We start from the raw sequence: 23,695 nt of genomic DNA, 5'->3' as shown, positions 1-23,695 counted from the left end.
TCAATCAATTCTATGAATAGACGTTCGAAAATATTCTGTTATCATATGATGCCATTCATTGATACAAGAATTGGAGTTTCAAAACAACGCATGCTTCTATGCGTTGATTCAAAATTTCTTAAACCAAATTTTTCGTCATCTGATTCCTTTATTAAGCCTTTAAATGAATATACAATAATTTTGTTCCACCTGCTCAAAAATACAACATTCAGATTTATTGCAAAGCAATACAAAACACTAGCATCTAGGAGATATGAGTTCGAAAATACAACATTCAGATTTATTACACAGCAATACAAAGCACTAGCATTTAGGAAATATGAGTGTTAAAAATACAACATTCAGATTTATTACAGAGCAATACAAAGCACTAGCATTTAGGAGATATGAGTACGAAAATACAACATTCAGATTTATTACACAGCAATACAAAGCACTAGCATTTAGGAAATATGAGTGTCAAAAATACAACATTCAGATTTATTGCAAAGCAATACAAAACACTAGCATTTAGGAAATATGAGTGTCAAAAATACAACATTCAGATTTATTGCAAAGCAATACAAAACACTAGCATTTAGGAAATATGAGTGTCAAAAATACAACATCCAGATTTATTGCAAAGCAATACAAAACACTAGCATTTATTAGGAGATATGAGTTCAACTTGTCATACTTGAAGATACACTGCGATCTTATCTCATAACTCAGCATAACAAATTGATATTGTATGCATCCTCTTCAATTACTGTACATCACTTGAACACCGCAATAGCCACGATTAATCTCTCAACTTGACAACAACCCTTCCAGAGAGTCTTGACAGTATGTAACAACTAATAAGAACACTCAACAAGACAAGTACTTATTGTACGTGGATAAATTGCACAGGTAAATGTGATGAATCGCTGGCGGTGCGCTAGGTTTTTTTGGCCGAGAAAATGTTTCTAGAGAGAGAGGCATAGAGGTGATTACAGGGTAGTAGAGCTGAGCAGGGAGGCCGTAGCACCCTGTGGCGTGGCTGACAAAGGCTGGATTTACCTTTTGAATGAGCAGCATATCAGTCACAATTGGCCGACCATGAAAAATGCCTTTATAGGTGTCGGGAGAGCTACCAGCTACCGGCAGCACTAGACGTGTTTGTCGCAGATATAGAGATGTCACCGATTTAGTGTCAAACGCACATGAGCCTTCCTATTCAGCCGAGGTGTCAATGGATGTCGGCCTATCCCCCCTCCCCACCCCTCGCACCTACGGACAACAGCGGCAAGCTGCTCATCCCCCTCACCCATCTCATTCAATATCAGCCCACACCCCTCACCGCCGCTTGTCCACCTTTGGTCCAAAATCATTATCTACGGGGCTGATCGATTGTGCGTTCAATCTTTCATCGTACAGGAGCTCTTCCTATCTCCAATCAATATCTATAGTACCTACAGTATCTTTATGACTAGTATGATATGATGATTTCCATCGTGAAGAAGAGTTTGTTCTTCTCATCTCCAATCAATTTCTATAGTTGTAGCCCATATAGTTGTATCTGTCTGATTACTATAGTATCTACTCCTGAAATCAATATATTCATTGAACTATAGATATATTGTGATATACACTTCAAACTGTCAGCATTGTTTGAAAGGGAAGCACTGATAGGGTTATACTAGAGGTTCTCTGACACTTTGAAGTGAATCTCACTCTACTAACTTCCTATCCTGAAAACATGAAGTAACATAAAGTAACTCCTACAAGATACTATAAACAAAACTAATAGAAGGGAACAAGAAATAAAATATAAAAACATGTATCGTCGTACAAATAGTACGTTAGGGATGGAGATTATGATTATGCCAGTGAATAATGTTATTGTCATTGTTTGTTGTACCTATTGCTTATACAAAGGAAATCAATCTTCTTGATCAATAAATATGAGTTATAATATAATTATGCTCCTGGATAGTGGTTCACTTATAAAAGCTTATCCTTTTGGCGCCACCTTCCAGTGTGTAATAACTATTTTTTTAAAAACTAAGCACTGGAAGCGCAAACAATCTGGAACTTCCTCTTCCACATTCTCCTCTCGTTGAGAAGTTTAAAAAGATGAATCAGCTTGCATTTATTGATTCATTTTGAAATTGAATTTCTCGCTGTTGGTGAGAGCTGAGGGTGACACCCCTTGACCCTGATACTAAGGCGAAATAATTCTTTCCGGGAGAAATGCAGTAAGAAGGGCGTTGATAAATCTGAGAAGACGACGTCTGTCGTGGGAAGCTACAAAATGGGGGCGACCGCGATGCAGGGGGCTGTAGCGGGGTTGAAGGGGGAAAACGAGGTAAAACCATTATCGCAGCGTCGCGGCGTCACGCGTCGTGAACTCCACTGGAACGACGCTCCTCGGCCCGCCAACCCCCTTCTCACAAATCAAGACAAGATTTCAGCGCAGTCCCTCTTTCCTCTGTACTTGCATTCACCAACCGCAAAACCCCCTTAACAGATCAACAGTCGTCTCACCAACATCTCGTGCTTCCGCCATTTTGAACTAAAAAGAATTGCTTATGATTATGTTTCTTCTGCGTATTAATTCATAAAATTCAGAGTTGAACTTTTTCATAAAATTAACTGAAATCTCAATCAGCAAATTCCTGTTAGTAAATAAACTTTCAAATGCACGTTCTATTCAACCTGGATTTGTCCTATTATTGGAGCTCGATTGTACCAGAAACAAATAATGTAGGCTTGGACTATAATCTGGGTTTAGTATAATTCAATAATCTAGGTTTAACAGTATTTTTACTCTATGAAACTTACTCTCAATTCGTTTTGAGTGAGATTTCCAGTAAAACAGTATAAGAGAGAGAGTGATAATAAAAAGTGACGATGATTCATTGTTTTGGATCAATGAGAAAAAGAATAGCAAGAAAAACAAACTCTATCATCTCCTGAGTGTACTTTATGTTATTTGGAATTGATTGATTCCCATATCAAACATGAATGATCTACATTACTTGTCAACACGTAGGCTACATCACTGATTATTTATGAGAGACTGGATAAAATGTATTATGAAATGCAAGTTAGGAGTACAACTAAAATGCATCATAACATCTCTTGGATCACCGTAAGATTTCAATATAAATTTGAAGTATACTCGAAATAATAATTTATCATTCTCAACTGATGATTACATACATTATAGTATCCACAATAATAGCCAACATCAACTTTTCACAACTATTCATTAGCATACGACATTAACAGCCTCATACTACAAGGATGAATTGTATTCATGAATAATGATTTCCATCTCAAGATTGCATGCACCAAAAACTATCGATCAATCCAGACAAGTGTGACAAGCACTGGAGCAACAGGATATAAGGTTCATAGTGAGTTAATTTATTGCAGAACAATGCCGGTGCAGAAGCATTCCACTGAGCATCTAATGAGTGAATAACGATCCATCCTTCGTCTGGAGGGAAGCAAATTATCAGCCAGAGCTGTAGAATCAAATCGTGGCAGAAGTTGTCACAGGGAGAGACGCCTGAATAGGGGTCGGAGGAGTAATCAATCAGCGCGGGCGAATGGACAGGGAATAGAGATGTTGATAAGAGCGTCGGAAAGGAGAAGAAGATCATTGCAGCCGATTGAGATGGAGTTAAAAGGTGGTGTGATCCATCGCAGCTACCCCTCCGCCTCACGCCACTCCTACACTGACGTGCACTCAGATAGGGAACGACCCAGCAGTGCTATCGCTCAATAGATCTTAGCAGACAGTTAGTCTATCGTCGCTACGGACTGTAAAGGGAGCGACGCCTCTCTTAATTAAGCAGCAGCAACGATTCGCTCTCCTTGGTGCACTTAGCCGCCCGCACACCACAACCAAAACAATTGCTCCGAATTAACCAACTCACAACACACCACGTCAAGGATACAATAATTTCCTCTAAACATCTCGTCCCTTTTCCATCGTCCCCTTCACGTCTTCTATACTGTTGTCACCACTTTGCATCTGCAGAGGAAGAATACTGGTGGAAATGGAGCTATCAATCGTTTTCTTGCTCTAACGCTTTATTTTCCTGATAAGCATAGCTCTTTTATCAATGAATCTTTTGCAACCTGTAACACTAGCATATGTACAACAGAATAGCACAATCAGATTGTTATCATTAATTTTGATTCTTATATATTCCGGAATTGAATTTTTGCTGAAAGGGAGCTGCGAGTGGGGAGACCTGGTTGAAGATCTGGTGTTTCAATAGAATTAAGAGCATCTTAGTCCAGAACAGCCTTGTCCGGAACTTAGATGTGAGGAGAAAAGCAGTTGATATATCTCCAATGAACAATATTCCAGGTGTATGATATGATATGATATGATATGATATGATATGCAGTTACATGCCTCATATTGAACTGGATATTCAAGCATATATTTAGCCTTCCTCTAAATTTTTCCGATTTGAAATCTTCAATCAACGATGAGATTAGATTCTGGTGTAGATTGTAATGATCATCGATTCTTCCTTAATAAAGTAGTTTCAATAAGAAGAAATAATAAGTCTCAAAAATCGAATCTTGTATAATACTGGAATGAAAAAATATTTGAAAGTATCAGAACTGTTGAGAAACCATCTCTTTCAAATAAATGACCTTGAATCATACAAATCTCTCAAAGCTCTGATGAATACACAATCACTCCCAAGACGATACTGTTAGACCACGTCACTCAGGATGACGATTAATTCGAACAATTCAATGTTGAACAATTCACAAGAAAACAAAATGCAACATAACTTAATGAAGTTAGTTTATTAAAGAAAGAGAGTAAGGGAAACGATAGAATAAGGAGATCATCTCAAGTTACTTCACTCTGTTAAGTTATGAACTTGAGTAGATTTCAGTTTTTGACCAGATTGATATTACGATAACTTCAAATTGATAATAGATGGATATTTTTAGAGTGGATTCTATAATAGAATTCGATTCACTATAGTGAGGTCCACGTTATAATGACAGTATTTGATCAACTTTGGTTTTGCTATCCTTGTCTATCATTCGACATAGCCAGTGGTATTATCCTCTTCTAGGTCCACAAAGATGTCAATTATGTTTTTGACAGTGTAGAAATATAATTAATTAATGCAGAGAATCGGCATCGCTATTCTTTTATCTTTATCCACTGCCATTATAAATCTATGACATTTTAAATAGACACACATTTTGAGAAACAACTACTGTATAAGAATAAGAAAATTGATTCGACAGATCTCTTCACACTATACTGATAAATTGACTTTCGACTTTCATCAAATGCACCAATGTCACAAAATGTAATTTGATGTTAATGATTCTGAGTGAAAATTACAAATTAAATTATCTTAGTAGATTTTTTTTCCAATCAATTTTTTGTCGTCCATATGAATTTCACCACGGAAAACGGAACTTTACAAATATTATCTATTTAATCTAATGGAATTTATAAGAACGTCAAAAAATCGTACGTCCAAAAATCTATGTTTGTGTAAGTGGCCTCATATTTTACTATTCAGTGTAGTTTATTTCCATTCCAACACAAGTAGGCCTAAATGCAATCTATTAGAGATGTACTTTGTAGAGCAGTGAGTGGTGGTGTAGTTGACAGGGTTGCTGATAGATAGCGTACTGTTACAGGTGCGGGTTGGCGCGAACCGGGGTTACTTAGACGCGACCCTCGAATGCTCTAACTGGCTAAAGTTTGTTCGCTCCACTAGTCACGGCGCGGCTCAAAACGTGCGTGCCTTTCTTGTCGCTGGTCAGGTGAGAGCTTTTTTCTTTTCAAACTTTCAATATCAATAAATTTATCTCAATTAAAATTCGAAGCCATCGAAATATTCTATACCAATACAATATTGGTTCACCGATATTGGTGATGCACAATTTGTAAGGATTCCACTACGGTAGCATCATTTTCGGATTCCGTTCAAGTCGAGTCTCAATTCTCATAATTATACACCTAAATGATTGAGGAAATTCTCATCAGTAGGTTAAGGACAATAATAAACATTATTCTTATAATCAATGTACTAGATACTAGGCTATATAAGAGCAAGAATACTTATTTCAATATGCTGTTGCTTCATTCGACATACAAACCCATGATATCTTGAATTTTCCATAATGCAAAGTCTCTAATTTATTATTGTGGATATCTTTGGGAATGAATCATATTCATCTTATATTTCAGTATGAAAAATAAGTGTTAAGAGACACTTCATCCAACTTTGATTCAATTAATTAGTATATACATTTTCCTCAGATTCTTATTGAGAATTTGTAATGAAATACATGGTACCCAACTTAATTTATTCTAGAGGAAGAGCAGACGTAGACAGTAGATATTAAATTGAAAACATTATCAGTGATACTGATTAAGTAGGATTGAATAGAACAGAACTGTATAATGTATTTCTTTCCCAATAAAGATAAGTCGGTTTCAGTTCAACTGTAGACCATATAACAAGATAATATTGAAATACAAAATGATTTTTTTGGCATTTTAGCATAAAATATCAATTGGATGAACATCTAATTTTCAATAGACAATAGAAACATATCAGACACCAATAATACGCAATTACACAACAATATTATTAAACTTCCGTAAATGATCATATTTCAGTCGAGATCTATCTTAATTCATCCTATTATTTCCAATCTTGGCCGATTATTTTACGAGTGAGTGAAACAAGTTGATGATGGCATTAGAGATGCGACAAGGGTGCAAATGTCATTAGGTGATGAATAATAGGGCGGCAAAAGGCTGAGGGATGAGAAGTGAATGAGTGATTTGAGTGTTGCTGAGGCTCTGCTCTGCACTCGAACTGATCCACTGAACTCTGCACTCCACTCGGGGAGGACTTGGGTCGTTAGGACACGAATTAAGCGACGGCGGTGGCTCACAGCGAAAAACAAGTAGCGGCCCCAGCGATTTTCTTCATTATATCAGATAATTACGAGGAGTTGGAGGTGGATTTAAAAAAAGCGAGAGAAGCAGAATGAGAGAGCGTCGTCCAAGGGTTTTGTGAGCGTGGGGTGTGTGTTTTTCTCAGACGGGGATGTTCTTGCCAGGGCAAATCGTAATCATGCGATAGCCCTAATAGCTTCCTGTGCGTAGGTCTGTGTGTCCACCCCACGGTCAAGTGGTGTGCACCAGAAGGGCATATTTTATTTTCGCGTGATGAACGCTCGTAAAATTGTGCCAAGTATGAAATGATAGTTCGTGGACGTCCGTGAACGCGCTGGACGCTCCAATTATTGAGTGTAAGGGGACGAGGGGCGTCGGGACGCCCAGCCTCTCACCGAGCATTGATGGCCGATAAAAAACCGCCGTGTGGAAAAAGTCAAGCGGCCTTAATAGCGTTTATCTGCGAATAAATCACGCAAGAGGTGCGCGTGCGTGTAAGCATCGCGGCTTGAAACCGATATGATTCCCCTCATTTGCATCCTTAACTCACCCTTCCTCGCCTCAAACATTACTCTTTCACGTTATTAACCAAAGTCTTACAAACATAATGAAAGAGCAGCGTCTTGTTCTTTTTTCCTCGAAATAGTTAAGCTTTAAAAAGCTTTCTCCTTCACCTTCTATCTAGCTTAAACCCCGAAAATCTTGCAAAATTGTTATACTGTAGTAGTTATCTCTCGATCTACCAAACTTGGAACTCTTTCTTTTTTTTGACTGTTGAATATCCACTAATTTCATCCCCCCTTTTCTTCTTTCTTCGTCCACTTATACTTCCATGTTCCTTCGACATTTAAAGTCCTTTTTAAAGTTGTTTTTCATTCTCTTCCAGAACCTCTTCTTTCAACTCAAGTAAATAGTGACTAGCATCAAGACTGTTATCTTCCAAATATCATTCTCTTTTCATTCCCTTCCACTCGAATATCGTTCACTCTCATTTTCGCTTATTCTTTTCGATATCAAAATTTCAATAATCAATGTCTCATAATTTCATAGGTTTTTTGGTTTTGTGCGGTTTTATTGGGTTACTCACAATAGAACTTAATCAATCCCTATAACCCTTTTCATAAATCCTCAGTTCCTTCTCTCTCTCGCTCTCTCACTCTCACTCTCTCTCTCTCTCTCTCTTACACTTTTCTCTCTCACTCTTTATCTTTCTCTTTTCTCTTTTACTTACTCAACCTTTCCTATATCTTTTCATATTGCTCACATCATACCTCTCTCTCTCTTTCATACACCACCAGCACACAAGTCATGATCCCCTGTGCTGTTTTCCTCGCCTACATTCAACTGACTGGTTGGTCACTGTTGCATGTGTTCGCCCTACTTATTAAGGCATGGATAATTTTTCATCATGGAAAGTCAGTTGGACAGACATCACGCATCGCTTCGTTCTAACGTCGCCGTCATCATCGTTATCACAGGAAAATCTGTCCCCCTTGTATGGGAAAGCCTTTTCCAGCACTATTTCGTGCAGTTGATGTTCTTGAAGTAGCTACGAAAATCTTATCATCTATAGAAAAATTCTGAGTAAACTCTCTCAAGTTTGTATTTTTTGCTTCACAAGAGAGTGAATTATTAATTGCTGTGAATAGGCTCTAAAGTAAATAACTGGAATGAAAAATGAAATTCCACTTATACCTCTCTTGATTCGTACTTGTAACTGATGTGTAATCACTTATGAACCCGTTGACTGTTTGAATAAATAGAACTGTGTTAGTTATGGAATTTACATAATAAACTGATTCTCAACAGTTAAATTTTACAGTAGAAATTTCAACAGTTTACTTTTAAAAATATTCTCATAATATATCCAATGTGAACTGCATAGTATTCAGCTTATATGAATTGTGGATATAATATTTTCAAATGGATAATTAGATTCTCCAAAGTAACCCTTCTGAATATTGCATGATTTTCTGAACTTACATTAAATCATTTTACTGAATTGATAGTTTTTCTAAAGTTAACAAGGAATATCACGTTACCCTTCAGAACAACAAGATAAGTAAACTGTGATGCTTGAACACATTTGGCGAGTCTTATTGGTCATGTACAAAAATATTTTTGAACTCTGCCAAAAATTTTCAATCTATTTCTATCTCAAAGCACATCGTCTGTCCATGTATTACTATGGAATGCAGAACTAACTGTCAAAAAACAACTCGCTTATTTATATTTGACGCTCCAAGTAGTTCAAATAAAATTACACCAAATTATCGTTAGTTTATATTTCTGGTATTAATTTATTTTATAAATTAACCACTAACATGAGCGAGCATAAATCTACAATAACTCATTAACAATATTGCAGTTGACTTGTGTGTGATGCTGTGGTATTTTTTCATAATGTATGTATTTTTTATAAGGTATTTTTACAACAAATATATGTTGTCTACAAGTGGTTTAAAACATCTATTTGTATTACATCATTAACAATAGTTGACATGAATCATGCACAATATAAACAGTACGTGCCCATTCAATACCTACATGTGAATTGAAATGTTGGTTTGATCGGTCAATATGCTTATTTGGGACAAAAGATTGGAAAGGACGGTCAAAGGGGAGAGATTACCAGGAGGATTGCGTTGGGCTGGTCGATGTTCAGACGTTTCAATTACCTATTCCGATCTAAAATCGACATGAGTAGCAAAAGAAAATTATTTCAAATGAGCATTCTGCCAGTGATATTATACGGCTGTGAAACTTGGACATTGAATGAAAAATTAATAAAAAAGCTAAGAACTAGTATAAGATCGATGGAAAGAATAATGATCGGAGTGACAAGAAGAGATAGGAAAAGAAATACTTGGGTTAGGAATGAAACAAAAATCGAAGACATTGGCAAGATAATAGTAGAAAGGAAATGGAATTGGGCTGGCCATGTGGTGCGAACAAAGGACGACAGATGGACGAGAAGAATATTGGACTGGCATCCACGGAATAGGAAAAGAAGCAGAGGAAGACCTAGCTACAGATGGGATGAAGAATTCCGGCGAGTTTGTGGAGGAGTAACTTGGCAGAGAGTCGCACGGAAAAGAAAGGAATGGGAGAGGATGAAAAACGTGTACAAACAGGTCTGGCTCTACAGGGATTGAAATGTTTAAGTTGAAATAAATTTTATATGAACTCTACTAATATGATAAGATACTCATTTTATCCTAAATAGGATACCCCAGCAGATGCTGAATTGCGAAGAATATAATTTTTATTGTAATTGCAATAATTATGTATATTAAGTTTTAGAAGCAATAAAGGGTTATTTATTTATTTATTTATAATAATGGAGGAAATCTTATAGTGAAAAATTACTTTATGGTGTTTTTTATCACATAGCCCACTTCCTCATAGAATTTTAAAAAAGTTTGTTTGACTAAGGAATCCTCTAATTATGTGTTTCAATTTTTAAGGTTTACTACGAGACAATATCTGCGGTGAGGGCCGGAGAAGAACTCCTTCTTGGACCTAAGGAGCCTTTAGTACTTCAAGACCCGCTGCAGGAGTTCACGACCACATCGGAGGATCGCAGTGATAGAGAATCAGGTAACAAATTCCGACATTACTTTTTTCATCATATTTATTGCATATTTCCCCCTTCAAAGAATAATCTATCTTTAAGGAATCTTGTATTCCCTTCAAGCGGAATTGGAAGCCAAGGAATATTTTTCCAAAAATCACTCTGTGTCTTTTACGTTCTCCTATCCTTAATGCAAGGAAGACGATTGATTAGAGCTGGTTTTCCTTTGGTTTCTAAAACTTGAAGGGATATTCTCCTCCTTTACAAATTATTCAAATAATCCACTTATTCTATAGGGTATCAAAATACCAGGGATATAATTGTGAGCGAATCTCGGAGCACAGCTTGAGGCCATACATTCAATGATTTCCGGGAATAGCATAGACCTACAGCCTACAATTGAAATGCAAACCATTACACTTTGAGCAGATTCGCTAAGCTACGACTGCAGCTCTTAAGATAAGCGACGTCTTTAATTGGACTGAGGCCATAAGATAAGCCGAAGAGAGTTGGATGAAGAGAAGTTTGTGTCAGATTTTGATAGCTAACCTAAGTTAATTGCAGGGGGGGGAGCAAGGTTGGGCGTGCTGAGCGTGAGCCTAGTGGAGGACGTTCCCCAGTGAAGACCGGCATGTTGAAGTAATGTCGTCTTCGGACTGTTTGGGCCGAGGAGACTACTAGCGCAGTTTTAATAAAGAGAAGAAATTGTTGTTGTTACGTAACGGTCGAATTACTGCATCTCGCACTCTCGTGGCAATCGCTAATAAGGACTTTAATGGCTTTTAATTAAAACGTCGAAAGCTGTGCCGTGCCGAGCTGGGCTCCCGCCATCTTGAGGGGGGCAACTCCTCCTTTGGATCAAAACTATAAAGATGTCGTCGTTTTTTAGTCCAAGTCGAGGCTTGGCTGCTGGCTGGGAGTGGTGAGTGGCGAGGGAGGAGGACTTTCTGAGCCGAGCAACGCGCCATTAAAATTAAGAGCACGTCCCACGAAAGCCGTCGTAGCGAGTATAAAAAGAGACAAAACTCTGATGTGATTTTTTCCACCGTAATGGTAAGTCTTGTTCCCAATCCCTAGACGCCCTAAACACCATTCCTCTTCACCCGCCACCCCTCTTCCTTCATTTCAAGCACACCTTTTCCATCATCATTTCTATCCATCCACATGCACGAGTAGCGAGTAGCGAGTAGTAGCAGCAAACACTTTGCATCTCAAGTTGAATATTTAACGGCTGTCTTAATCATCATGCTCGCTCTTTAGTATGCCCATCAACGTTTTCTGTAGCAGCACAGAGCACAGGATTCCTCAAACTGCTCTGGACCTCTCAAGACACTAAACGTTCATTACAGTCCACCGAACCCAACAAACAAAGACTTTTGTGCTCCCTCGTGCAATGTTGCATAGTACTCAAGACACTAACTTTTCGTCTACTGTTTGAAGATGCGATATTCGCAATAGAATTTGTTGTCCTGTTACATCATGAATAGATCTCAAACCCCTTCCATTAGTTTGATTTTATAAATTGAAAGTTTTCCTTTCCATGAATTTTGGTTTTCTGGAGAAGAATGAATAAGGAGCCTTTCAACCGCATGTTTGTTCAGTGACCTTGAAGTGGTTGAAATTAGAGGATGGAAGAGGAAGTTTCTCACGAGATTGTTGTTGCTGTTGAACTCATGCATGTGCATATCTGATTTTAGAATGAGATGGATTATTTTATTCATGTACGCACCCAGTACACTGATAACGGCTCTGTGAATTACTGCATTCATTTCAGAGGATGACAACAATGATTGAAATTGAGTTCATGAATATTATGATGAGAAAATTGTGGGTTCGATTGGAGTTGAGTGGAGGAGATCTTTTTTGAATATTTAATTTCTAGCGAGTGATTAAAACTATTCAATACGGCTTAATCGCTTATCAAACAAGCCAGAGCTTGACAACAGATATTCCTCGTGTTGAACTCGTGTTAACCAACCCTCAAATGGAACGAGTTTTTGCCCGGTTATCGTTATGATTAATATTATTTGGGCGATATGTAAATTGTACGATGTGTTAATCGGTTTAAAGAGCAGATGCGTGGCAGCGTGGCCTGGGCGGCTCCGACGGCGATAAATCACGTCGAGATGAATTTCAGAGCGCGAAATCGCGATCCTGGCATTCGATGATGAAGATGTCAAACGCGGCGTTGATCGTCGTCTGCCACACAATAGCAGCCAGATCTATTAGTTATATCGCCGCCGCCTCGCCGGATAAAAGGACTTATTATTGCTATATTGCATCGGCGAAATAAATCGCACACGCCCACAGCTTCTGTTGTGACGATATTAGCCGCGACGACCTTCCCTAATGAACAGACGTGCGGAAGGGTTTAATGGGCCCGGCGTATGTCCCATCCTTTGTCTGCCAAACCCTCCCCTCTCCACCCCACCCCATCACACTATAGGGGTGTTGGCCCTCTGACATATCTGCACCCCATTCTCTCCTCTCTATTGAAAAAATAACATTTTACACGTATTCAACAATAAAGTAAACGAATATAAATAAGCTCCCTCGTTCGATCATCCCCGGAGCTCGCGTTGCGTCGACTTGTTTATAGCCATGTATAGCAGCTACCCTTGTGCTGCAAGCACAGTCATATCACTCATCTATGTAACTATGTAGCCGCCTGCATCATCTATTCTCTCTCGCTCTAATCGCTCTATCTCACAGCACACACATCCACACTCTGTCTTTCTCCAGCAGTGGGCTCCTCCTCCACCATCCCACTACATTATATCGTATCCGAACAATGAATCGGAGCTGTGTTCACAACGGTATGAAAAATAGTGTGTTCTGCGATAGGCTGTCCAGTATACTCACCGCATCTTTGATGACTCTTTTCTGCGCCAACAATCGCGCACAAATTATACTATCCCCCCACTCCTTTTCACCCTTCTCAATAACACAGATATCAGTCGCCATAAAGTCATTAAAAAGATTTATGACCTATAATGTACATAGCTTACATGGGCTTTTAGTGTATTCAGACTGTTTAACCTAATTGCCATTGCTCTTTTCTACAATACATGTTTTCCTTTCATAAATTTTGTCACCCTTCTCAACCAGCCGCAAAGTTTATTCATTGGATCAGATGATTGTATAGAATAATGCTGGTTCACAAACTATTTTCCAAAGTAAATATATCGTCTGGTTATAATCGTCTCTTGGTTTAACAGTAAAACTTTGCCGTCTTGATAATTATATCAATAGTCTAGTAAATAAGAGAGACGATGAGCAGAAACTCCAAATACAGTTAAGCTACTTCCTTCCCAATATTTATATTATAAGGAAAAGGATACTTTACCTTAGAAAATACTTCAGATTTCCTCGTGCCATTGCATATCAGGATCACGTTATTGTAATTTATCTTTCGATCATGCCAATATATGATTGGCTCTTCTCCAAGCCCGAACCTACTCTTTCAGCTAATTAACTCCTCATTTATCATACTAGACTGATTTCTTTGAATCAAATTGATTCAAAGATTATTGATGCCTCAATTGAACTTAATTCAGTTTTAAAATATTTTTCAAAATATAAATCTTCACGTCATTTTCTTCTTCCTGACAAGAATGGCTTACTTCTGTCAAAATGAATACCGTACTAGATAAAAGTAAAAATGGGACTGATATTTGAATGAGTGAAAACATAACCCTGTTATTTGAAAAATGCCATGATAATAAGTCGGGAAAGGGATAGGTTTTGGGCTTGGTTTGTTGTAATTTCCCGACCTTTCCCGGGAAAGGTTTTGGGCTTAGTTTGTAGTCCTTTCCCGACCATTGTATACTACCGGTCTTATATGTGCCGGTATTATAAATGAAATGAAACTGACATCGATAATTGATTCAAAATAGTGCAATACAATAGCTCTATTTTGCATGACAGCTCAACAGCTGACAACTAAATCTCTGTGAAGGAGAAAGGGATAGACTCGGAAGTGGCAAGGCAGGGATTATAGAGCAGCGATAAGGAGCGTTGTGTGTCACTTGGAGGAGGACAGTTGATAAGAACGGCAAACGGAACGAGTTATGATGGATGGGTCCGAGTCGAATGCATCTGATAATGCAAATAGTTGGGCTAATCACGGACGGTGGAGCGACTCCGCCCCGGAGTCAAACGGACCCGGCACAGATAGTTCCGGTGCGCTACCATCTGCCAGTCACCTCACTTCCGGGTCACGTCATGGAGGGGGCCCCCTCCCAACCCCCTTTACATTTGCAATTCCACAATCTAAATCACCCAATCCCACCCCCACATCTTACCTAACTGACGTTTTAAGGTTTCAGATCAACTGAAATAAGAAAATATAGATACTTCTAGTTCAACTTTTATTCACCTATTAAATAAAAAATATATATTGTAATTTTGTAATTTATTTTAATTGTAAATTATGATAATTAAATTGTGTCTCTCTAAAAATAACATCAATTATGATTTATTATGAAAAGCAGGCGCTTACCTGAAGCTTTTCCTCATCATTTAAGACATTCGAAATAATTTATCCAATCCCACCCCCTACATTTTACCTAACTGAAGCTATGAGGTAACAGATCAACAGCAATAAGAAAATAAAGAACTTCTAGTTAAACTTTAATTTATCTATTGAATCAGAAAAATTATTATACTTTTGTAACTTATGATAATGATAATGCGTCTCTCTATAGTAAATAGCATCAATTATGATTTAGTATGAAAAGCAGGCGCTTGTCTGAAGCTTTTCCTCATTATTTATCCCATTCGGAATAATCTATCACTATACAGATAATGGAAATTCAAACTGATGATTCAATGTAGAAAGTAGTATTCATTATCAAATATTGGAATTTTTGCTTGACACTTGAAATGAAGATACTGATAGTATGAGATAGGGAAAATTTAGTCATCCAACTCGATACTTTTCTCTCAATTGAATAGGCTGAGCCTAATCGAAATTTCTCATTTGAATTTCTCAATTGAACCTTCAACTTAATGGAAATTTGACTTGAATAGGCGAACATCGATAACAATCACCACTACAATTTCTTTGTGAGGCTATGAAGTTTCAACCAATGACCATGATTATTAAAAAAATAATATGAAAAAACTATTCTCAACTGAAAATACTTCTTTAGTAGCTAGATAATAATAATAATGATAATATCAATCACAAGGAATCCATTTCACCTGGACTACATGGAATATGAATCGATAATAATATTTTAACCAATCAGACGCGTGCTTAAAAATCGCAGCCACTTGGTGTGATTTAATGGGGTGAACAAATAACTGCTGTTCGTTACAATCGGTATTGCTATCTGTCGGTCAGGAGGGGGTGGAAACTTTTTTCAAGGGCCACCTGGTTTTGACCCTGCGCTGCTCCAGTCTAGTGTCACGCATCAAGTACATGAATATGCGTGGATACCCCATTATACCTGTATATATTTGAAGAGTGGACGTTCGCGCCTCAGAAATCATGTCCAAGACAAGTAGTAAAGACAGCACTGAAGAGAGAGAGTGATTGAGAGAGACAATGGAGAGGTGCGCGGAAGTAGGTATCCGTCCCGATAAATGAACAGCAGAGGAACAGCAGACATCTGCCTCCGGTCGCTATCTGCTGCCCATTGAAATTGCATTAACCCCAAACTACCCCTGTCTTCGCGCCCTTATTCAAATCGTCAGTCAATCAGGAGCGTTTTGATCCGGCATATCAAGTAGACCGAACCGGACCCGCAATGCAATGCCATGCATCCCTTTCAGTCGCTGGAAATTTGACAGCAGGTGTATAGGAACGAGCCAACGCTCTTCCTCCTTACTGTGCTCCACAATAAAAACCCATTCTATTATAAAACCGCAATGACTCATTCTTGTAACCTGACCAAACAACATGAATATTAACTGAGTTTTTTTACCTTTGCGTTTATAATGGATTCATTACGATTAAAGCGACCAACCTTGAGAAGATGGAATGTATTTGATTGAAATGAGTCTACTGCATTCATTGATTCAGAAAGAAACTTTTGCAATGAAACAGGATGCTGGTAGTAAATGTAGGCCATTTTTATTTGAGGTACAACTTATTAGCCTGTTTTCTATTACAATACTATTTTCTAAATTATAATTATACTACACAGTATGAATCCATTATACGATATTTAAATACTATTTTACATTTTATTCGTTGAATTAAATTTTATTTCCTGCGTTGTAGATTCTTTTGGTGATAAATAAGTTAATTCTGTGAAAATGAGTTTCAAAAAATCAAAATCATTATCTAGCACTTGAACTTTATAGTGTTTTATAAATAGTTGTTTGATATTATAGTTTTGTAACTTGTCATTATATTTTGTAATAACGTTACTTTCTGCAATATCTTAAATATTATTGCAAATGTTTCAGAATATATTACTTTCCATTATCATCACTCACTAATTAACTGACAAGTGTTCTTATAATCTCATGACTGTTTTAGAAACCCCAGTATTCTTCCTATGAATGTATCACTTCTTAAACATTATCTCTTATTCATATTGATTGATTCACAAATAGTTGGAGAGAACCAACCGATTTTTATTGTATGACTGTTCCTGTACTGAATTTGAAGTAATCCAAATTGAGGTCGAATATACGATTTGATTTGCTAAAAATTAAATTATAAAATTTGATAATAATAGTAAAAAGGATTGAACATGAAATCATCTACAAAAAAAGACTACTTAATAGTGTAGAAAAGTCTAGCTACGTGAGAGTTTTTAAACAAGCCAATCAAAGCAGGAGGAAGGCTGGCGGGGTGGTAGCGGCGTTAGCCAAACAAAATGAGACGGTGATTGATTCTCCATAGTTCCTCCATCCAGAGTAGTTTGTAATCGGAGCGGGCGGCCTGTGATTTCGGTGAGGACCGTTAAATTTGCTGCTGATTAATTCATGGAGGCGGACTCCTACATCACACTTCCCGCTTCCTGTTGCCTTAAAGACACCTGGGCTGGGAAACTCTCACTCTACTGTCTCTCTCTCTTACTCAAATGTTCACGACATCTCTCTCACAAATCAAGTCTCCAAATCTCTGTGTTTTCCTCCACTACGTCATCTCTGAAGCCTTTCAACCTTTTTTCTCACAACCTTATGATTCATGGAAAGAATGAAGAGGAGAAGGAGCGGAAGAAGGGAAAAAGATAAACTTGAGTGAGAAGGAAAGGAGGTTTGACAGATTCTCTTAAAAAATCAATCTCCGTTCTTATATCCTCATGATGAGTTGGATAAGAAATGGAAGGAGAGCATGAATGAAAGATTCGTCTAAAAATTGAGTTGTAAATAACCAAGATTTACAAATCACGATTCGTCAATACTCGCTCAGGTATAATTAAATCTTTATCTGATGGAATCATATCAAGAGAAATGATCTCTTCAATTTCATTGTGCTGCTTATTGTTTTTGATTGAACGAAATCAAGCTTTTCAATCACTTATCTCATCGATATGTGCGTAAGCATTACACAATATTGAAACTTGTCACAAGAAACAAAGAAAGGACCACAAATATCCCACGAAGCAATCAGATGTTACCCATATTATTTGGGGCTTATATTGTTCTGCGAGGCAGTGAAGCGATTGGCTAGCCGAATGTAAATAACAATTGTCACCACAATTGGTTGGGCCTGTGCCACCCCCTCAGGTTTCAACCGCTTCCTAATCGAATTAGCAGCAGCCGACGCCGCCGCGAGCATTGCTTCCTTCCTGACTTGGCGGCTGTGGCGGGGGGCGTGGGGAGTGGTGCAGTCACAGCACCCAGCGATGAGAACAAACCGCGTGTGAAACCACGTCGCTTCACCCCATCTTCACCCCTTCACTGCACCCCCGACACCAGCTCAACCCGGATATTTGATTATCCGACCATTTGCTCCCGATGAAAACAAACACTGGCCCGGCCTCCAATCCCTGCTGTATTCCCCCAACACCGCATTCATGTATACCACAATAGTGGCCTACCGTCAGTGCCCAACTATTCCCATACAATATGCTGTTTTTCACTCGATTTCATTGAATATGCACAACTAGATTGATTACCGATAGGCCAAAGCTATCGATGTACAGATTCTAAGTCCTGCTTCCCAATGAATTTCCGTTCTCTGGACAAAAAAATTTTTTTTTATTCATGGAGGTTGGTCAATATTTTTAATCTGGCCAATTTTTAAACACTCTCATAAGACCCATGATATTCTTTTGCTGCCAGACAGAACAGAATTAAATTGGAAAGCAGAGCTAAACACTTAAGAATTGTACGATATTGCATTGAACAATAGTCCCTTTAGTCACATTGCTATGATAATACAGTAATATTACTCTATACTGTATACTCCTACCTCAGACGGTATTTTGATATGGGAAAATGGCACAAATATCATCCATCATTTAAAGTATTCTTTGAATAATTCAATGATGGCCATCACTTATTTATTGTTTTTTTCCATGTCAAACTTGGAAAGCATGTTTCCCACAATATTCCATCAATATTATTACAGTACCTACAATTTTTCAGTTTGGCGTTATTGGACACCTCTCCATAAATATTATTACAGTTAATCATTTCAACAATCAAGATGTTTATCGACGAACTCTTCAACTAAATATAAGCTCATCATATAATTCAATGCATAAGTTGTATATAATACAACGTCATTCAGTATTTACTATAGTACATCATACGCCCTTAATATTCATAGAATGTTCAAATGTTTTATTGCCGGCTTAGAACTCAAACCATGGTTTGATGGGATGGAGATCACTGACTTCAATAAATATGAATCTTGTATTGAATAAGATGAGTCTACAGTTTTTATTTCCAATGAAAATAATCAACATAGTACACTGAATACTATGGAACAAACCTCAAAACACAGTACTCAGTTCCCATGTCTAGTATTATTCAGTTACAGCGTGTAACCCTCTTTGTTCAATTTCTTCCCATTTAAAACAATAGCTTTTCAACGATCATAAAATCAACGTTGTTCAGACAGACGCAAGTTCAACGAATTTCTATTGAAAGTAAAGAGGCGCAGAGCAGAGCAGAGCAGAGGAGGCCCTGACTGGCCATATGCCGCGCGATTCGGTCCGGCAACGCGGCTACAATACCAGGAGCCGCTCATAAATTGAAAGGAGGACGTTCTAATTGAGTTGCGGTTCGGTCAGGTGTTTTCGAGTCTATGGGAATGTACGTTGAGAGGCAACAGGTGAACTATGCCTGAGCAAGGTAAGGTGCCTTATGTTGCCACAGACAATCTGCCACTCTTGTTGCACTTGATGATTTCAACGAGATTCAACATAATTAGCATAGCCGTTAACATTACCCACTGATATTGTTGTGACCAACTGTTATTTGGAGTCATGTAAACACTTCACGCTCCTTGATCATACGAGGCTACACCATATTATTTTCCTGTTTTATGTGGATATTTGTTCAGCTTACCTACCTTATTATTACTAAATATTTGATCAACAAACTTTTTTCAAACAATAAAGCTGGATTCCCACTTATCAGTGCCAGTGAAGGCACTTATCAGTGGAGTCAGTGAAGTAACTCATCAGTCCCATTCTTTGAATCTTGAATCTGTGTTACATGACACCTTGAAAATATGATTCCCACGAGTACTAATTGGACTATCCCCTTTCAGCCCGGCCGTGCAAGTAGGAAAGTTCCATTAAAACTTATAGGAATAGTATTCTCACTGTACCGGTCATGTTCACTGTCAATGAAACGTACAAATCCAGCTTAAGCTGGTCATTTTTTGGTCGCCTGTGGTGAAAATAGAATAATTGATAATGTATGAAAATCGTCATTCCGAAAGTTCCTACAAGATGAATGAAGTTTTAGTAGACTATTTTTGTTTCTTATCATCTCTTATCTCTTATTCTCCAATATACAGCTTCTACTATGAGCTGTGATTCTCTCTTTTGCATTTATTACAAAAATTTTCTCAAAATACAATTGTTTGCTGAACGTGATTACTACTTCAGCTCCAGGCTTGTGCGTAGCTGATGTGACAGATGATGATGTGAGATGAGTGGACTTGAAGGTTTGGGTGGATTCCGATTCACCGGAAAGTGATTTCAAACTCATAAACGATATTTAGAGGAGTCGGCTCGTCAATTGGTCACCCTTCCAACGGGAGTAGCAGACGCATGCAACTTAACTTAATCTGAACAATAACCTGTCAGCGCGATTACGGAGCTGAATATATTAGTTACTAATTTTGAACATTGTAAAACTGAAATTTTTGTAAGTGTTTTGAAAGTTGGAAGGAGGGAATGAATATTACACTATTGATACTGGGAGGGATGGAAGGGTTGAGTGATTCGGACAAGGGTTGAGGGCTGAGAGCTGAGAGTAGGCCTAAGTAATCACGCGCGATTCCTGGAGGAAGTGTGGCTTGCGCCTTCGACTTGACCACACGACTACTTATCGCAGCCAGCCAACTCTATCAACGGAAACAAAATATCGACTCAAAAAGCCGTTGGCAAACATTTCAATTCCTGTTCATTCAATTCGATCGAAAATTACTCTATCGAAATCAAGTCACAACTGGAATAGCATCTTCGTTATACAACAGATTTTGGTAAAGTGTAGTCTTACCTAGATGATTCTTCAATTCCCATTCTTTGACTCTTAAATCTATGTTACATTATAACTTTCTATCCAATCGTGAATTTTTATTAAGATCTCAAGTGCAATCCAAGGGATATTAACATTTCTGAGTTTCTATTTCTAGATTCAAGTATAGTACTGTTTTTCTCAATGACAATTTTATAATAGCCAGCCAAAATCACTATCATCGCTTGAGATCGAGTTGAGATTGAATTCAAAGGTATCTTATCTTTCGTAATTGGGAGAAGTTCAAATGACCAGTAAAATTAAGCCAATGATGGATTATGTCCATTCACATCTCTAGTACTCTGGAGTTTTAGTAATCTGAGACATTTCCCAATATAATAAATTGATGAATAATTATGTATCATTCTATCAAATAATATCCATTTACAATAGACTATGATAGCTTTTATCAAGAAATTATAATAGTGAGCAAAATATTTTTCTTATAGACTTGTTGCCATCCTGTGCACTGCCTAATGTTCTAATACGGACTTCCTAAATGGACTTCGACCTTTGAACTATTTAGTTCAACGTTTATGCTACTTGTGTAACACAATTTTTACTAATAAAAAATCAGATCAAATTTGGAAAATCATCCCTCAGCTTTCAGAATCTATTATTCTAAGTTGTTCGGTATTGAAAAGGCAACAATTTCAATTTATTTATTTCAAAACACGATTTCAATAAAAAAGGGAACATCATTTTATTTAATCTCTAACTATTAGCTATTTGTTTACAATCTTCCGATCATAATTCTCGACAGATAATTTGGGTCCGTTGGGGTTTCAACTGATTTTTCAGCACGATGATTTGTGTCGGGGGTTGATTACTGTGGGTTCGGGGGAAAAGAGTGAAAATGGTCACGGTGCCTGGAAAGCAGAGTGAGAGAGCCTGCTGCCCCCTCCCCCGGGGGGACGGGCGATGGGCCAATGGGGTGGCTCCCTGGCTGGTGCGATGTCAGGCAGAGCAATGCTTCCGTTTCTTCCCTTATAGAAGAGCAGAGCAATAATGCCCACTCTATCAGTAGTGCTCAGATAACAACCACCAACCTTCCTGTCATCATCTCGTCCTCAATATTGTCTGATTCACTCAGTGAGGTAATCTACAGTATCATGTTGATATATATTATATGCACTGATTTCTACGTGAGCAATGCACTTCCCATTTGATTGCAATAATATATTAGATTCATTTGATAATTCAATTCAAAACAATTGAGAATTTTATTATTTTACAAGTTATGTAAAAGTTGTCTCTGATCTTTTACCAGATCTTTGATTTTCAAAATCTCCAAGACTATACTTTACTTCATGAAAACTTATAACCAGATATCACTATAGTGTTACAAAAACAATAGCTTACAGAGATTAAACGATTACAAGTAACATTAAGCTGATTCTGAGCCATTGTAATAAATATTCATTTTCAAAATTCTGATTCAACCAATTTAACTTCGATCTATGGTTAACTTATGGTGAATGAAAATAGAAATTTGTTTAATTATATTTAGTTACTCTAATCGACGACTAGAATATACCAACAAATAAATTTATCTGTAAAATCTCTTTGATTTCTCTTTTCATTTTGTAAAATGTCACCATTAAAATAGATCCGCAATTAACTTATATGTATCAATACTGAACTGGGAATTGATTTTATTTATGATTTTTGTGAACTTCACCACTTTAATGCATGAAGTACAACCGAAAAATGATTATCACATCAAATCTTATTAACCATAATAGGCCCACATTGATTGAATAATATGCCTTACATTCAAATAAGAATAATAATTGTAAATTGATGAAAATTAGAAACTTTCAATATCCATAAAACTGAACAGTAAACATACCAGATCTTTCATAATGTAATACAGTAGCCTACTTATTAATTTTTTTAGTTCCCCTACCTAATGAAAACTCCTCAACTAAATATTTTTTTTATCCATAGCTCTTTGGAAATTTTTTTGGAACTATTGAAACCAGTTGCTTTTTATATTAAGAGGTAAGATAAATGCATAAACTAGAATAATAATGCTTTGATTACATTTTTATCATCATTTGAAACAAAACAATGGCTAGTCTCGATTATTTAAGCTTGAAAGACTTTCATGAAAAATTGTGAACCTGAAAAATATTCTGAAATTCATCACCAAGTAGTGTATATTATTTATTAAGTGAGTAGTAGTCCATTGTGCTTTTGAAGCCAAAGAGAAGATAATGATGCTAGAGGAAACACAGAGACAAGTCATAAAAAATGTATATCGTAAACCAGGCTTGGATCGTCATGTCGTCACAGAGGATGCTTGGCCTTTGACGGCCAAAAGAGAAGACGATGTGGAAGAAGAATCGGGCCGAAGAATAAAAAAGAAGGAATAAAGGGGGAAAAGAAAGCGGCGTTGAAAAATGGCGATTTTCCCTTGACGTCTCCAACGTCATTGTCAGCCCACGCTGATTGATAACTTGGCTTCTTCTATTCTTCTTACTCGCCCCACAACTACGAGCAAACACATATACAATACA

General features: G+C 37.5%; 1 protein-coding gene across 7 annotated transcripts in view; it reads left to right on the top strand.

Moving 5' to 3' along the window:
- LOC111046016 (histone-lysine N-methyltransferase MECOM-like) overlaps nt 1-23,695 on the top strand; it is a 136,233-nt gene that overhangs the window by 97,887 nt on the left and 14,651 nt on the right. For 4 of the 7 annotated variants that reach the window (XM_039422988.1, XM_039422993.1, XM_039423000.1 and 1 more), the window contains 2 exons: nt 5,665-5,790; nt 10,405-10,537. In XM_039422988.1, coding sequence (XP_039278922.1) covers nt 5,665-5,790; nt 10,405-10,537 — 259 coding nt within the window. The remainder of the gene's footprint in view (nt 1-5,664; nt 5,791-10,404; nt 10,538-23,695) is intronic. The other 3 variants (XM_039423018.1, XM_039423011.1, XM_039423023.1) reach the window with 1 other exon arrangement.

Source organism: Nilaparvata lugens, chromosome 1 (assembly GCF_014356525.2).
Source record: "Nilaparvata lugens isolate BPH chromosome 1, ASM1435652v1, whole genome shotgun sequence".
Classification (NCBI taxonomy): domain Eukaryota; kingdom Metazoa; phylum Arthropoda; class Insecta; order Hemiptera; family Delphacidae; genus Nilaparvata; species Nilaparvata lugens.
This window is presented reverse-complemented; position numbering and strand designations above follow the sequence as displayed.